Here is an 18,146-nt window from a genome sequence, read left to right on the forward strand (position 1 = left end):
CGGTAGGTGAGTAGGTTGAAATTTGGCACCATGAAAAGCTTCCATCGCTTCGTCTTTGGTCTTGTACTTCTTGTAGCATGCTCCCTTGAATCCATTCACCTGATCATGGCAAGCCTCCCAACTGCAGTAGACTCCAGTGTGACGACCAACAGTAACAACGTACCACGCCATGTGTTCTACAAAATGGACAAAACAAAGTATCATTGGCCTTACAAAAAAACAGACAACAAGTGCTAAATTTCAGAGAACAAAAATGACAGATCATTGGCAAAGGGCTAATGCTCAGATTCAGGAACAGGGTCAATGAAGTAGCTAGATGACAGCAATTAGCACAGCACAAAGTCTAATTGTACCACCAAATAACCTGACAAGTGCTCAATTTCAGGAAAAAAATGACAGGTCATTGCTCAGAGGGCTACTGCTCAGATTCAGGAATAGGTTAGAGGAAGTAAGTAAATGACAGCAATTAGCACAGAACAGAATGCATTGTACCACCAAATAACCTGAGAAGTGCTCAATTTCAGAACAAAAATGACAGATCATTGGCATAGGGCTACTGCTCAGATTCAGGAATAGGTTAGAGGAATTAGCTGAATGACAGCAATTAGCACAGAATCTAGAATTGTACCACCAAATAACCTGACAAGTGCTCAATTTATGAAAAAAAACAGACAGATCATTGGCAAAGGGATACTGCTCAGTTTCAGGAATAACAGAGGAATTAGCTAAATGACAGCAATTAGCACAGAACAACAAGGCAATTCTAGCACCAAATAACCTGATAAGTGGTCAATTTCAGAAAAAAATATGACAGATCATTGGCAAAGGGCTAATGCTCAGAATCAGGAACAGGATAATTGGAGTAGCAGAATGACAGCAACTAGCACTCTACAAAGTCCACTTGTACTTACAAATAACCTAACAACAAGTGGTACATTTCAGAAAACATAAATGACAGAATGCATATGCAAATGGCTAATGCTCAGATTCAGGAACAGGTTAAAGGAAGTAGGTAAATGACACAAATTAACACAGATCAAAGTAGCATTGGCCTTAGAAATAACCTGACAACAAGTGCTCAATTTGAGATAACAAAAATGGCAAATGACAGAAATTAACACATCACCATCTATAATTGGGCTAACAAGTAATCTGCCAACAAGTGCAAGTAATCTGTTAACTAACATGACAGATCATGTAGCAAAGGGCTAATGACAAGATTGTGGACCACATTAAAGGAAATAGGAAAATGACCAGAATGCACTGATCATGATAAAAGGACAACAGAAGCTATGCAATATCAAAACAGCAGCAACATTGACAAGGCAGCACAAGTACCTGCACAAAGTTGGGCATATGGCATGACATGAAAGCAACAAAGCAAGGGCAGGCACTACAGCACCATCATAGGCATTGGGCATATGCTCAGAATGAAAATAACAACAACTCAATAGCAACCTCATAGGCAATGGGCATATGCTCAGAACCAACACAGGACCATCAAAGCCAACTAGCACATGCTCAGAATCAAAATAACAATAAAGCAACAGCAACATCATAGGCAATGGGCACATGCTCAGAATCAACACAGCACCATCATAGGCAATGGGCACATGCTCAGTCATCACCAGTCACACAGTCATCACATCTGATGAATCATTGTTCAGTCACAAATCATCTACCAGGAGGCACCTAACAGACCAGGGTCAGCCTGACTGCACAAAAGAATGAAGGAGTGGACCAGGAGGCTCATACACAAAAAGAAGCCACCATCTGATCAGCAGTCACTGCACAAATCATCTACCAGGAGGCACCTAACAGACCAGGGTCAGCCTGACTGCACAAAAGAATGAAGGAGTGGACCAGGAGGCTCATGCACAAAAAGAAGCCACCATCTGATCAGCAGTCACTACACAAAAGAATAGTCACTGCACAAAAGTAGGCCTGTGCACTAGAGCCTCAGTCCATGTAGAAGTGCTTTGCCAAGTAGGTCTTCAACCACAGCACCCTGTGGGAATCATTCATCTTGACAAATGCAGTACCATGAGCCTTGTTGCCAAGAAGGTGTTCATAGGCAGACATCAGTTCTTCATCAGTGAAACCAGGCATGAACATGATAGCATCATAGAGATCAGGGTGCACATCCTCTACCTTGGTCTGAATAATGGCATTGGCAACATTGTTAACAGCTTCAGTCATACCTTGCATCACCAAAATGTCCCCCTCACTAAGCATGGACCTCTTCCTCTTGTTCCCTCCTTCTGAACCCAGACGACCAGCAGGTTGTCCCTTACCTGCCATATCATCCAGCTTAATGTGGTCATTCTCTGAATCTGCAAAGTCAGAAGGGGATCCCAAAGGTTCACTGGATCCCATAGCATATTTCCCTGTTGCCAACCCATTCCCAAAGATCACCTCCATCTGCTGGTAGTTCTCAATGGGCTTGTTCAACAGTTCAGCATCCTTTGGGTGTGCCTGAAATGCAAAGAACAATTGGTATTAGTTCATCTTGACAGATAGCAGAAACATTGTATAGTTAGTAGTGAAAACATGACACTAAGTTACCTGCACATGGCCCTTGTAGTGCTCATCCTCCAAAGGGATCATGAAGTTGTCATCATCCCACAGTGCACCACTCAGCTCTCTCAGCTTGATCACCCTGACCCACCTCTGTCTCCACTTCCTCAAGTGGTTGTAGACCTGAGTCCCTGTGACCTCAAGCCCTGAGAACTCAACCACACTCTTGGCAACTTGGTTCAAGTGCACTTCCTTGAACCCCTTGTCAGTTCTGACACCAGTAGAGATCAGTTGACAGAACCGGCGTAGCACAAATGCAGACATCACATTAGTCCACCTCATGGCAGCCCTGGGTTGCTGCCCAGCACCACCATGTCCTGCAGCCAGGCCTCCAGCAGCTGCGGCAGCCTGGGCACCAGCTTCAGGTGTAGCCTGGGCAGCAGGTTCAGCTGCAGCCTGGCCGCCAGCAGCTGCGGCAGCCTGGCCACCAGCATGGATGGCAGCTTGGGCAGCAACCTCAGCAGCCTCAAGTTCCTCCAGCAGGTCAAACTGACCATTCACTTGTGCCATGTCCTAGTAAACATCATTGCATGTTGCCCATTGCCTCAGGAACTAGTAAAACATCATTGCATACAGCCCACAGCCTTATGTATGCGCAATATGTATAGAACAATGCATATACAAACAATAATAACAGATCATCATTGCATATAGCCCAATGCCTCATGGATAACTAACAGGAATAACAGATCATCATTGCATATAGCCTAAAGCCTCATGGATAACTAACAGAATGCATATATCATCATAGCACACTTGTCCAAGACTCAAAGTAAGGAAGAAACAGGAATAACAGGTCATCATGGCATTGTTGTCCAAGCCTCAAAGTGAGAAAGAAAGAGGAATAACACAAACATCATAGTATTGTTGTCCAAGCCTCAAACTGAGATAGAAAGAGGAATACAGATCATCATAGCATTGTTGTCCAAGCCTCAAACTGAGATAGAAAGAGGAATAACAGATCATCATAGAAATGTTGCCCAAGCCTCAATGTGAGAAAGAAACAGGAATAACATAACATCATAGACCAGTTGTCCAAAGTTTCAAGGTACAAAGGGAACAGAACATTACAACACAGTAGCAAAGTTATCCAATGCCTACAAATGTGCATTACCCCTACTAGCCCACATTTCATTAGCCCATTCATCTCTAACAGAAGCCCAAGCTGCATTGTCATCAACAGGGACCCCATGTCCATTAACAGAATTAGGCTCCCATGTGGACTCAAGAGGAATAACCTCATCAGGTCCATGCCCCAGAATCCAATTATGTAAGATGCAACAAGCAAGGACCAACTTCACTTGTGTCTTGAATGGATGAAAAGGTTTGTTGTCAATAATGCGAAATCTATTTTTTAAAGCCCCAAAAGCCCTTTCAACCGTAACACGCAGACTAGAATGCCTCAAATTGAACAGCTCCCTTGGATTGGTTGGGTAATTTCTACCACTGAACTCATTAAGATGATATCTAGTACCCCTGTAAGGAGGTAGGAATCCAGGACGGCATGCATATCCAGCATCTACCAGATAGAACTTCCCTAGAAAGATTATAAACAGGTATTAGTCCTACAGTCAACTACTTTGTAACTAGGTTTAAGGAACTAATTTAGTTAATTACCTTCTGGAACCCTTAAACCATCCTCTCTCTCTAGTGCATCTGCTAGAATGGTGGCATCATGTGCAGAACCCTCCCAGCCAGCCAACACATAAGTGAACTTCAAATCAAAGTCCACTGCAGCTAGGACATTTTGAGTTGTATAGTGTTTCCTCCCCCTAAATGCTGATTGCATCTTAGCTGGGACTCTAGCATAGATGTGAGTGCCATCTATAGCCCCAACACAATCCTACATAAACCCAACAACACAATCATCTACAAAAATTTTACTGAATTATGCATTATGTGTGTCATAAGGATACTAAGTTACCTTGAAATATGGGTACCATCTTGAGCTGTTTCTAATCTTAAGAGGTGTCTCAGTTGATGGAGCCTTAATGATCTCATGCCTAAGTTCACCAATTGCATACAACACCTCTTTGAAATGTCTACTTACTGTCTCTACAGATCTCCTCCAACTTTGATGGATAACTCTAAACCTTTGGTTATGCCCAACAACATGGAGAAACATAGCAACTTGCTCTTCTACACTGCTATGTATGGTATCTCTAAGCAAGTCCCTGCCCCTAAGCAAATTACATAGCCTAAAGAAAGGGGCTCTTCTCATGCGAAGCATGTTTACACACTCTACATCATCACAGTTATATATTTTGTCCAAATTTTTTTGCCTTTCCTCGTCCATAGTACTCATGGGGGCATAACTAATCTGCGGACGTGAGGGTTTAGCCAGCCTAAGCCTATTCAGGAAGAATGCATACATGCCAGCCACTAGAGCAGCTGCATGAATAATAAGCATGCGTCTCTTGTCTTCAAGACCCATCTATATGAATAACATGCAAAAATAAGGGTCACTGACTTGGGCAACAGATCCTCAGAAGTACATATAAACACATGACTGGCATGGGCAACAGAAGCTCACATAAAAGTATAAACATCATTGGCAAGGACAACAGAAGCTCAGATCTAAATGTATAAACATCACAGGCATGGACAACAAGGCTGAGATCAGAATGTAAACACATCATTGACAAGGACAACAAGGCTCAGGTCATTATATGAAAACATCACTGACAGCACAGTGATGCCTCAAATGACTATTGTAAAACATCAGTGACATGGACAACAATAATAAGATGAACATAGTAGTCATCATTGACATGAACAACAATGCTCAGACCAATCTAAAAACATATCATTGACATGGAAAACATGCTCCTATCCATATACACGCATCAACATCATGAACAAGTGTGCTCAGAGTATGCTCACATATCAAACAACACTGGTACCAATGATTTCAACCACCTACTAACCATCGACAGCATGGTTTTAGGGTACCATGCGCATGCACAGAGGGGCAAGGGCTAAGATATTTTACCGCAACAACAGCAACAGGGAGAACAGCGTGTCAGAGGACGGGGAACTCAGCTCCGCAACCGAACCACGAACAGATCAGCGGCTTCCGGAGGAGGAGGGGTCAGATCGGGAAACCTAGCAACCAAACAAAATAAAGAATCACTCAGAACACAACTTCTTATTTTAGATCGGGTGCGGAAACTTCAAAAAATAACAAACGAACCATAAAGAAATCAGATCGGGTCCTTCAACTCAAGAATCGTACCTAGGAACAACCGAAGAACTCAGATCCAGTGGGGGACTGCGTGTGTCACATAAGAAAAGGACCGGTCAGTGGAATCATCGTACCCTAGGGTTACGGTTTTGACGAAATCCGAACAAAGGATGCAAAAAAACTTGCCTGGGCCAACAGATCCGTCAACAACTCCAACCTAAGAACCAAAACAAAGACATGGGGGTGGTAGATCAGGCCTCCGAAGATCCGAAAGAACAACGACAGTGGACAAGGCTGGAACCCTAACCTGCGAGCCGCCGGTGGAGGAACAAATCTGCGCGAGAGGGAATGGGAAGGGGAAGGGTCGGGGTCGACCTTTATGCCCGTGGGATGGCGCGAAATCGCCCGGTAACCCTAGCGAAGGCGCCAAAGCTTCCCGCGTGCACGCGCCCAAAGCTTTTTCGCCCGCCGCGCGCTCGCCTTGCACGCGTCGCCGCACCCGCGGAGCCTGGCTCTGGGGAGAAGCTCGAATCGGTCGCACCACGGGAGCCAGGCTCCCAGGGTGTTTTTGCATCCGCCGAACCAGGCCCAGCGGACGGCCCAGCAAACCAATCAGGCCTGTCTCGCACGCGGGGAGCCCGGTTCCGGGTATATGCGAGCAACCAATCACACCCCTAGCCGCTCGCACCAGCCAGCCAGCCAGCCTCCTTAGAGGGAGGTCAATCTGGGCAAATTACCCGCTACCCGCTACCCGAACCCAAACTACCCGGACCCGGACCCGAACAACCCGAACCCGCACTGCCCGATGTTTAGTTCGGATAGTGACTCGTATTAACCGATTTTAATTTGGGTAATTCGGGTAAATGTACCCGGTACCCGAACTATCCAAAACTCCAAACAATCAAACATCCCCCGGCCCGACCCAACAGGCAAGGCAACAGTGGCAGGCCGCAGCCTGTAGGCGCAAGCGCAACTTCTCAATCCGATCCAGGCATCCAGCGGTCCAGCGGCTCCAGCCGATCCTCAATTCCTCATTCCGCCGCTCCACCTCCACGACTCGTCCAAAACCTAGCCGCCACTCGCCGTCTCGCCCACTCCGGCCGTCCGCCGCTTCGCATCTCCGCCGCTAAGGCGCCAGGTCGCCAGGCCGCAGCCTTGTTGGAGTCGGAGCGCCGGAGGTCGGAGTGACGGAGCCCGGAGGGCGGAGGCGGAAGCACCGGACTACCGGAGGCTGAAGCGGCGAAGGGGCGCGGGCGAAGCTGCGAAGGCTGAAGGGGCATCGACGGTTGACGCTCAACAGTGTGACGCAGAGCGACCTCATCGACGTCGGCAGCCCGGCACTCCGTCCCTGCGTGTTGACCTCGTCGGAGACTGGAGAGGGACACCGGCGCTCGGCTACTTGAAGAGTGAAGGACGGCTGCCACATCAGAATCCTCGTGCAATGTATGTATCCGGTATCCCCTCAGATCTATGAATCTATCATTTGTGGGTTGTGGCTCTGTGAATCTGTGATTTAGTTTGATACTTAAATACTTTTCCTTGTGATGCTGTTGACTGTCGTTCTAACAGATGCATGTTTGCAATATAAATTATTAAATTAACTTAGACAAGTTACTACTGGTGCTAATTTAGACAAGTTGCATGTTACAGATGCATGTTTGCAATACAAATTATTAAATTAACTTAGACAAGTTGCTACTTGTGCTAATTTAGACAAGTTGCATGTTCTGGTGAGTATATACTATTTTTCTTTATCAGTTTATCCCCTGTAAATTTACAGAACCAAGTCTGCTTAGCTTATTAAAAATATGAGGGGCTCTCTTTTCGACTCATAAGTAAAAGTAGTAATGAACTAATGATAGTGGTTGTGAACTAATATTGCCAATTTCATTAATTCAATGAAAGAAAGTAAGAAACTAGGCACCTGATGATAATGCTACTTTTTTGTGAGGCACCATTTCATCCTCATTCATTCATTTTCATTGCAAGATGGACCCATTGCTGCAAGTGCAAGATGGACCTCATTTTTGTGCTCTTTTTATTTCTGTAGATGCCTGAACCAGAGGATAATATGGATTCAGTGGGCATTGGCATTCAATTTGACAGTTAGGAGGCTCAGGCAATGGTAATGGTGCCAATGTCAGTAGATGAACAACCATCACTTGAGACTCAGGAGCAAGGCAAAACCGAAGGAACTAAAAAAGTGGTCATTGATGTGGATGAGAAGGAAACTGTAAAAACTTAGAGAAAGGAGTTGGCATCAAGGTCTGAGATGTGGCAATATTTTATCAAGATCAAGGATGACAAAGGAATTTTGAAGGCTGGAAGGTGCAAATATTGCCACCGTGAGATCAAGGCTGACACAAGGGGACATGGAATATCTGCATTGAAGAAACACTTTGGTACATGCAAATGCAATCCTCATGTTTTCAACAAGGACCCAAAGCAAGGCACCTTGCAAGCATGTCGGGGGGAAGCACCGGCCACTTGGAGGTTTGATCAAGAAGCACTTAGAGAAGCATTTGCTGAGATGGTAATAGAAGATGAGCAACCCTTTTGTTTTGGTGAGAAGGCTGGCTTTAGGAAATTTATGTTCAAAGCATGTCCTCGATTCCAATTACCATCTAGAAGAACTTGCACAAGGGATATTGTACAACATTACTTTGAAGAGAAAGCTAAACTGAAGAAGTTCTTCAAAGATTCTTGTTAGAGAGTGTGCCTCACAACAGATTGTTGGACTTCTTAGGTTCAAGATGGATATATGACTGTTACAGCAACTTTCATTGATGAAAACTGGAATCTGCATAAGAAAGTGATTAGTTTTTTTATGGTAAAGGGTCATAAGGGGGAGGATATTGGGAAGAACTTGACGAGATGCTTAGCTGATTGGGATTTGGATAGAGTAATGACTGTAACAGTGGATAATGCAAGTGCCAATGACTGTGGTGTTGATTACTTGAGGAGGCAGATGCAGAAAACCAACATTGCCAAGGGCAAGTTTTTGCATATGAGGTGTGTAGCCCACATTGTGAATCTTATTGTAAGAGATGGATTACAAGAAGTGGATCTCTCTATTAAACGTGTTAGGGCTGCTGTTAGATATATTAAAAATGGAACTTCAAGATTGGTCAAGTTTAAAGAAATTGCTGAGGAAGAGAAAGTGTACAGCAAAGCTTTTCTCAAACTTGATGTTCCAACAAGATGGAATTCCACATATTTGATGTTGAAGGCTGCAATTGTGTATGAGAAAGTGTTCTTAAAGTTAGCTGAAGATGACACTAATTATGCTATTGATCTGTCTGAAGAAAGGGATGGTTTTGGGCATCCTGATGAAGATGATTGGGATAATGCAAAGAAGATGGCACAATTTCTACAACATTTCCATGACCTTACTGTTCGTATCTCTTCTTCTCTCCAAGTCACTTGCAACACTTTCTTTCATGAGATTGGAGAAGTCCATCTGTTGATTCAGGAATGGCTGAACACTGAAGATAATTTACAAGTATCAATGGGGATGAGAATGAAAGAGAAATTTGATAAATACTGGGAACTTTGGCACACCAACATCAAGGACAATGACATGCAGCAACAAGAGTAAGATAGGGATAAAGGGTGGAGCAAGGGCAGGGGGAAGGAGAAGGACAGGGAGAACATCAATTTATTAGTATTTGTGGCAGCATTCCTTGATCCAAGGTACAAGTTATCTTTGTACACAAAGATTATCGTTGAAGAGATATTTGGTGAAGAAAGATGTCAATTGGTTTGGGCAGCAATAAATACTTGTGTGAGAGAGCTGTTCGAAGAATACAGGAACATGTATGCTCCTCCAAGTGAAGAAACAACTCAAGTAATTGATGCTAATCAATCTAAGGGAGGTGCAGGAGGAATGCTTAAAGAAAAAATTGCCAAGAGGATGAAACTGAGCAATTGTTCTACCAGCACTAATAAATCTGAACTTGAGCTTGCTGAAGAAACTGAAGACACAAAAAAGAAAATGGACATTCTTAGTTGGTGGAAAGTCAATTCAAATAGGTTTCCAGTTTTGAGTCACATGGCACGTGATGTGCTTGCTATACCCATCACAACAGTAGCGTCAAAGTCCGCTTTTAGCACAGGTGGACGTATCTTGGATGACTTCCGTACCTCTCTTACTCCATTCATGCTAGAGGCTTTAGTATGTACGCAGGATTGGCTTCGAAGGCCTACTGTTGACATGAGGGAGAGTACGGAGGAATTGGCCATTATAGAAAAAGGTACCATATAATCATAATTCCTGCTAGAGGCTTTAGTATGCATTTGTGTATTTACTGTATGTAATATGAAATTTCTAACTGTGTGTTGTACTGCTGTGCAATTGTGCATTTACAAAGTGGATAGAAGAATTTGGCGGTAAAGGGAAAAAGCTTGAGCAGCCTTTTGTCGGCACATGCACATCCAAGTCACAAACACCAAGCAGTAACAATCAGGCCTCGACTACCTGATGTATTGTGTTTCACTATTTTGTTTGAAGTTTGAACTTCTGTTCTTGTGTGATGCATTGGCCGTTGGCAAGCAGCAGGCTTGAAGCCTTGAAATCTTCAACTGTGTGACCTTGTCTTTGTGAGTTGTGACTGACTGACTGTGTTGTGTACTTGTGTCATACTGTCATGTGTGACTGTATGTTTGTATCGTCATCGTGGATTCGTGGTTTGCCTTGAACTGTGTCTTACTGTCTTTGTTCTTGTGTGGTGTGTTGGCAGGTAGCGCCGTAGCGGGTTAAAACTTGAACTTATCATTTATTCTGTGATTCTGTCCGGTTCAAATTTTGTGATGTTTGCTGACTTGCTGTGTGTGATTTTATACTTTCGGGAATATTGGGTATACCCGAACCCGAACCCGAAATTGCGGGTACCCGAAAACGCGGGTACTATTTTTTTTGAGCTGTTATCGGGTAATACTGTTCATTACCCGAATTTACCAAAACCCGAACTACCCGACCCGAATTATTCGGGTAACCCGAACGCCCAGGGCTGGAGGGAGGTCCAATGCAGGAGTATGGTGTTTGGATGGTGTTTGGTTGCCTGTTCGTATGAGTTAGGCTCTTCCGAGAATCTGTTTGGTTGCTCGTATAAGGACGGGTTGCATGAGATGAAAATATATAAATAATCATTGTAATGACATTAATTACGGGAAAACTATTATCTTATAGCTCTTAGTTTATCTTATTACTTCTTAATATTAATCGAAATATGTTAATATCATTTAATATGTGCTTAATAATGCATTAATACCGTCATTAGATGGCTAATTACCCGCACCACACGAGTCTAGCCCGGCAGAAACGGCCAATTTCTGCGTACCTCCAGAACCTGGCTGCGGGGAATCTTGAACGCGCGGAACCTGACCGAGCAGATGCGCAAACCAAATAAACGGAAAATCTTGCACCGGTAGAGCTGGCTGGGCTGATGCAGGCAACCAAACGTTGTAAACCATACCAAGAGGATGTGTTTGCCCTAAAAAAAACCTATGAGGATGTGTTTGTTTAGTCTGCGTCGATGCGACAGGTTAATGCAAATATTAACCCGCCCCATCGTTCGTTCGCGGTGATGCTAGCGAAAGGGAAATCGAGATTATTTTGTTGGCGACGACGGTGATGCCGTGATGGCGATGTGGCCGCAGTACGTCGTCGACACGGCGCGAAGAGTCAGTTTCAGGAACCACGTGGTGTGCTAGCATGCAGCTTGGGTAAAAACATGTGGAATGACCTCCCGCTCTCTCCGGTTTCTCGCTGCGTCTAATAACACCTTTTCGCAAGTAGCGGGGACGATGGAGTCAACTAACGATCGCTGATGTAGTGATGTACGTAACAGCGTTTCTGATGCAAAGGTTCCGGAATGGTATAGGCACCGCATGGACGCGCGGCGCGCTGGGTGTTTTATTCTTCGCCGAAGGTAGCTTGTGTGTACGTAGCAGCGGTGGTACCAGCTTCGTTTCTTCCGTCGTGCGAGAACAGAAACAAGGCGTGGTCCGAAGAAGACTAGAATGTCGTTCAACTGCATCACCGACCCAAGAGGAGTCTTTTACCTTGTTCAAAGTTCTACCTTCTACGCTGCCACCTTGCGTGCGTCCCATCATCATGAGGGTTACTGCACAGTCTGCACCTCATGGGTTAGCTATGTTTTTTTTTTGAGGAAATACTGGGTTAGCTATGTGTAGTAATAAGGTAATAGTTTTTTTTAAAAAAATATTAAGGTAATAGTTCGGGGAGCACGATCATTCACCACCACATGCATCGGTTGGATGGTTGAGATGTCGTGACTAGACATGATTTCAGGTTGTTGTCCATCAGCATCGAAAGTATTGCAGGCATTTATGTCGTGTAAATCGATGGGTGCTGTCGCTTTTTTTGGTTGTCATGACAGAGTGTTCTCTCATTTCGCAGGATGCGCGTGTACAAGCAAAGGACTGAAGGAGCACTTCACTTGAGTTTGTCAGTTTACTGGGCTTTGCCGTACGTTCAGTTCAGCCCACCCAAGTAGGCCCAGTTAGTCCAACGGAATCGTGAATGACGAGCTTTTGTTGGTTGTTGCGTAAGGGCCTGACTACAACACGTTAAAGTTTAACACCCATCACATCAGATATCTGAATGCTAATTAGGAGTATTAAATATAGACTAATTATAAAACTAATTGCATAGATGGAGTGTAATTCACGAGACGAATCTATTAAGCTTAATTAGTCTTTGACAATGTGGTGCTACAGTAACCATTTGCTAATGATGGATTAATTAGGCTTGATAGATTCATCTTGCGAATTAGCATAGGGTTCTGCAATTAATTTTATAATTAGCTCAGGTTTAGTTCTCCTAATTATCATCCGAATATCCAATGTAATATTGTTAAAGTTTAGCACCTCGTATTCAAACACAACGTAAACGCTACAATACTAACGAGTGATGAGCTCCCCTGTCTCATCACCCGCTTGGCTACTGTCTCTTGGCCCTTGTTTACTTCACCCCCAACTCCCACCTTTGACACTATGCAAAAAGAAGATTCCCCGTCACATCAAACTTGCAGTACATGCATGGAGTACTAAATGAAGACGAAATTAAAAACTAATTGCACAGTTTTGTTGTACTTTGCGAGACGAATCTTTTGAGCCTAATTAGTCAATGTTTGGACAATAATTCACAAATACAAACGAAACGCTACAGTGTTGCTATAGGAATTTGGGTTGTCCAAAGTTGGGCAACTAAGGCCTTGATGTCGATGACGCCAATCTTACTTCGCCAGCCACGCCACACTTTCACCCTGTTGGCGTGCGCCCCTATCTCCACACTGGCCCACAGATTGTCTCGCCGCGCTACGCTATCTTCGTCGGGCCGGCCTGGCCTGCCGCCACACTGACCCCTATCAGCCTCCCCTCCTAATTAACCATGGGCACGTTGACATGAAGAAGATGAACTGCAGCACAACGCGAGATCACCTATAGTAATATCACGTTCCTTTTGCGACGCCGTGACTCCCAGTCCCGCATGCGATCGATCTGAAGACCCTGGTACGGTCCAGCAGGCCTACTAACGGGGGCTGTACCCGCCCCTACCCACAACTAATGACCCACCCCACCTCATATATTTAACTACCACCGAGCACGGGTGCAATGGGTTGCAGCTGCCTGGTGCCCTTTTACTTGCAGCACCTACACTAGCACTGTTAAGAAACTTTGCGATTTTCATATCTCAGCTTGTTACATCTCAGGACTCGGAATATGCAGAAGATACATACAACTAGTGCAAGTGCACATTGCGAACATGTGAATATAAGAGAACACATGTACAAAGATGATCCCATCAGTTTAACATGCATGGAAGACGCATGACAGTACGACATGACATGGCACACGCATAAGTAAATATCCAAATTAAACTCAATGTCTAGTGTACATAAACAAAAATATTTATAATCCAAGTTCCCCAATTTTGCTGTTGGAACATTTGCAGAGACAGAGGCAAAGTTTCTTCAATCAGCGATGTAAAAAAATAAAAGGAAAAGATTCAGTACAGAACACAATGTGTTGTATGATAGTTTCATATTGGATTGTTCGTGAAACAGAAAACAATAGCAGACTGCTAACTAAGCAACTCCACACAGGACATTGTTTGTGCCATTTGAGCTTCTTTGAACTCCCCCTTCTGGAATGCACACAATGATGGATAGAAACATAATTATGTCAGGTGGCTGCAGATGCAAAGGCAAACACAGAAAAATCTAGCATATTATTTAGAAAAACTCACAACAATGACATGCAGACAGATGTATACAAGATGCAGAAAATATTGTCAACTCTTTTGGATTACTGGAGATGTATAACATGTGTACCAGGTCAGTGCACTACTGCAGTAAATATTCAGAGGTGAATGAAATGTTGCAAAAAAATTCAGAGATGGAACTGAAACACCATGTCAGTGAACTGAAACTACTAGCCAGGATCACTGCACTTGTATTTCCGGACAGCATCCTAGTAGCGGTTCATGTAAGACAAGACAAATATTTCTTTAGACAGCCAAATCCTCCTTATCCGAACACAAAAACAAATGCCAAGCGACAGTCTTGTAGATTGGTAGTCCTGTACACATTTTTTCCGAAAACAAAAACAAATGCCATCGACATCCAAAAATAATAGACATGATCAGCCAAATCCTCCTTTTCCGAACACAAAAACAAATGCCAAGCGACAATCTTGTAGATTGGTAGTCCTGCGCACATCTTTTCCGAAAACAAAGACAAATGCCATCGACATCCAAAAATAATAGACATGACCATTAACTGAGAAACTTCACAAGCATATAGGCCTGCTAATGGGGGCTTAACAGGCACTTTTTTAAGCTGCAGAAGCTGATCCTAGCTACATGATTAGTTCATCAGACTATACAGATTAGTTCAGAAATTAACCAGCGATGATCCTAGCTACATGATTAGTTTATCAGACTTTCAGTCAACATAACACCCGATGATAGAATATCATATTAGTTGAGTACCTTTAGGATCCATTTGAGCTTCTCAAAGTTCCTAACTTCCTCCTGGACTACACAGATAAGGATAATTATGTCAGGTTGTGCTATTCTATTTCTATACTAATCCTATTTATACAAGCCAATAATTTAGAGAGAACACGCCGATTTACTGCTGTAAACTACTGACTATTTGACAATGTATATCCATAATCTTTCATTGAGACTAACACTAACAGTAACAACAACCTAAACCTTTTGAGAAGTGTAAATCAGATGAGCAGATACACACATATTTTGCAAGATTGTCGGATGCACAGTATCCAATTTTCTTCATTAACTTGCATTTGACCATTCGTAGTGATTGGAAACAGAGCATATACACATATATTTTGCATTCCGTTGGAGAGAGACAGATAATTGTAGAGAAAAGGGAAGGAGGTGCACCTTGACTTCTCGAAGGGACCTGGTGCCGGTGTGGTTCCTGGGATGGGATCTGTTGGTGCAACCTTGATTGTTGCCGGTGTGGTTCCGAGAGAAAAAGGAACATGCTGGGTTGGAGGCCGACGAATCCGGCGTCAGCGCGGTACTCGGCGACTTGGCCGGCGGCGCTCAGTATGGAGGCCTCCCCCATAGATCTAGCAAGAAGGGGAAGGGAGTGAGCCGTTGAGGAGAACAGGAAGGGGTGATGCGGAGAAGGAGATGGAGAGGGAAGATGGGAGAGAAATACCTCGATCCGTGGCCGTCGGACGAGGATCTTGCACGGGAGAGGCGGCGGTGTCACCTTCTACATGCGGGCGCAAGGACGCGTCGACGCGAGGTGCCCCGTGCCCCGTGAGCCGCTGCGCGAGGTCAACAAAATCCGTACTAACCCGCTCCCGACCCGCAAATGCAGCAGACCCACCCTGCCCCGACCCACTGGCCTCTAAACCCACAACTACCCATGCAAACGAACCCCACGCAACAACCCGATCTGAAATCCCCATTTACCCCCGCCCCACTAGCAGGCCTACTGTCTAGCTAGTCGAGATATGGTACTGGACTCTGGAGAGACTTTTGCCTTTGGCAATCAGGTCAGAATTATGGCGCCCAAACATAACCAAACTGTTAAGCCCATAATGTCGCACGGTCGCCGGGTGGCCGCTTGGTAGAGTCGCATCGCACGCACGGTCGGCTGCTAGCTGCCGTTTCCGATCCGCTGCCTGGTGGAGAGCAGCACGGGCGCACGGCTTCAAACTGCACGCTCGCCGACGTCCAAGTTGCCCGAGAGTGCTCGACTGCTCGCCTTGCCAGCTGGTGCTCGTCGTGATCGGCAGGCCAGCAGTAGCTCACGGAGTCACTGCATTCGTCCGCGCCGGAGTACATGAGGGCCCAAGAGATGACGTGCTTGTGACGAGTCAGCGTCGTTAAACAAAACACCACCATGCCATTTTTAACCGAGACTGACGACAACACGTGACGTATGTTTATTCTGCTACTCCACATAGTAGTAGCAACGACGAGTGGCATGTTAACCGATAACCGTTCTACACCGAGCTAAGAACGGCTACCGCCTACACATACGGACGCTCCACGTAACAAGGGTCTAGAACAACGATCTCGCGCCAGCTCCAGGCGTCATCAGACGTCGTCGGACCAGGTGACGGGCACCTCGCCGACGTTGGTATCGAGCCCGAGCGCCTTCCACACGGCGGGCGACGTGACGACGACGTTGCACCCGCACCCGCGCCCGGAGTCGCACTCGTCCACCACCTCGGCCTCCACGGCGCGCCTCGTGCGCGCGCTCGCGAAGCGGATCCGCCTATGGCATCGCCGCCCGCCCGCGTACCACCCCGTGGAGAGCGCCGCCAGCATGTCGCGGTCGCTGTGGTAGCGCCCGTCGCACGCCGCGGGCAAGCCGCCGTCCTCGTCCTGCTGGAACTGGAAGCCGCTCACCGTCATCGCCGCCGGGGTGCCGCCGCGCTCCGGCACGGCCGGCGACGAGCAGTTGCTGGGGTGGTGGTGGGGGTGCCCCTTCTCGTGGCGCATGCCCGGCACCGACAACGCGACGTCGGCGCCTCGTCGTTGTCACCAGAGCCGCACGGCGGGTCCGGCTTGTCGGCGTGGTGCCGGGCCGCGGCGCACGACGCGAGCATATGCAGGGAGCGCGGCCAGTACCGGAGCAAGCTTTGTGCTCGCCATTGCTGAGCTCTCGTGCTCGCTCGCTTATCGCTCAAAGATAGCTAGCCGGCCTAGCGCAACACTTGCCGTGGCCCGTAGGGGGCTTGGGTTGCTGGCGGGCTGGTACGAGATGTGCTCGCTTAAATATGTGCGTGCTGCAGGCGAAGCAACGGATATATAAATACTCCTACTTGCACAGTTACACGCGTGCTCGCTAGTCGCTAGCTTGGCTTAGTGCCTTGTGTAGGCGTGTGTGCTTTGTTGACGAACAAAGATACGAAATTCCATTTCAGGAGATAAGTACGACGTCGTTTCGTGAGCCCAGTTTTGCATAGTTATTAAGATTGAGAATTAGGTAACTGTGCCAGTGAAGTATCGTAGGGATGAAAGTCCTCTCACATATGATAAAATTCTCCTCATAAATAACCTTGCCAAGTCAGCAAAATTGCTGATGTAGTATAAAATTTATTGTCCATAAAACTCTTCATAAAACTTCATTGAGACTGGCCTTATGCTCGATGCACCACACGGGATTAATGTCTCTTTTGGAGGCAGAAACAAATTACGTTTGTAAAAACGATGTTCTTGAATTTCATGGTGTCGCTAATCTTACAGCGGTAATAACTGAGATGAATTGGCGGCCCATACGAGTGGAACAAATGGCAGAGTTTGTCATCCTATATATGGGACTGGTACAGAATGTTCAACTCACTGACCAGGAGGACAAAATCAAATAGAGGTGGACTGCTAATGGATCATACACCTCTAAGATCAGCTTACCAAGCACAGCTAAGGGGAACTCACAGTACCTTTGAATGCAAAGCCATTTGGCAAGCTCATGCTGAGGCCAAGCATAAGTTTTTTGCGTGGTTGTTGATACAGAGCAAGCTTTTAACAGCTGATTAGATGGTGGCTAGAAATTGAGAATGTGAAACGGAATGCCCATTATGTGATCAAGCAATAGAAGCAACAATGCATCTGTGCCTCCAATGCACCTACGCTAAAGAGGTATGGATGCTAGTATCTAACTGGACGGGGGAATAATCAGCATACCGGAAGATGAAGATGTAGAAGTGGAACAATGGTGGCAGCGATCACTTGCGGCATTCAACAGGAAGCAAGGCCGATCGGTAGCAGCGTACCTCATCCTCACTGCATGGAACATATAGAAGGAGCGCAACCGGCGAATATTTGAAGGAAAATCTCTACGACCAATGCAAGTATTCGACATGATAC

The 18,146-nt window shown here is 45.6% G+C and overlaps 1 protein-coding gene and 1 long non-coding RNA gene across 2 annotated transcripts; both read right to left on the reverse strand.

The window, feature by feature from the left end:
* Window positions 1-13,677: 13,677 nt before the first annotated feature.
* Window positions 13,678-15,620, reverse strand: LOC111257449. The gene is made up of 4 exons (XR_002677981.1): window positions 15,481-15,620; window positions 15,198-15,388; window positions 14,778-14,824; window positions 13,678-13,931 (listed from the first exon to the last, which is right to left on the reverse strand). It is a non-coding gene; the product is annotated as an uncharacterized LOC111257449 (long non-coding RNA).
* Window positions 15,621-16,370: 750 nt separating this feature from the next.
* LOC101771261 (putative ripening-related protein 6) lies at window positions 16,371-16,778 on the reverse strand. Its single transcript, XM_004971997.1, has one exon. It carries the CDS (start codon window positions 16,776-16,778, stop codon window positions 16,371-16,373), a length of 408 nt encoding a protein of 135 aa, XP_004972054.1.
* Window positions 16,779-18,146: the final 1,368 nt, after the last annotated feature.

This window comes from Setaria italica, chromosome V, assembly GCF_000263155.2.
Source record: "Setaria italica strain Yugu1 chromosome V, Setaria_italica_v2.0, whole genome shotgun sequence".
Lineage (NCBI taxonomy): Eukaryota > Viridiplantae > Streptophyta > Magnoliopsida > Poales > Poaceae > Setaria > Setaria italica.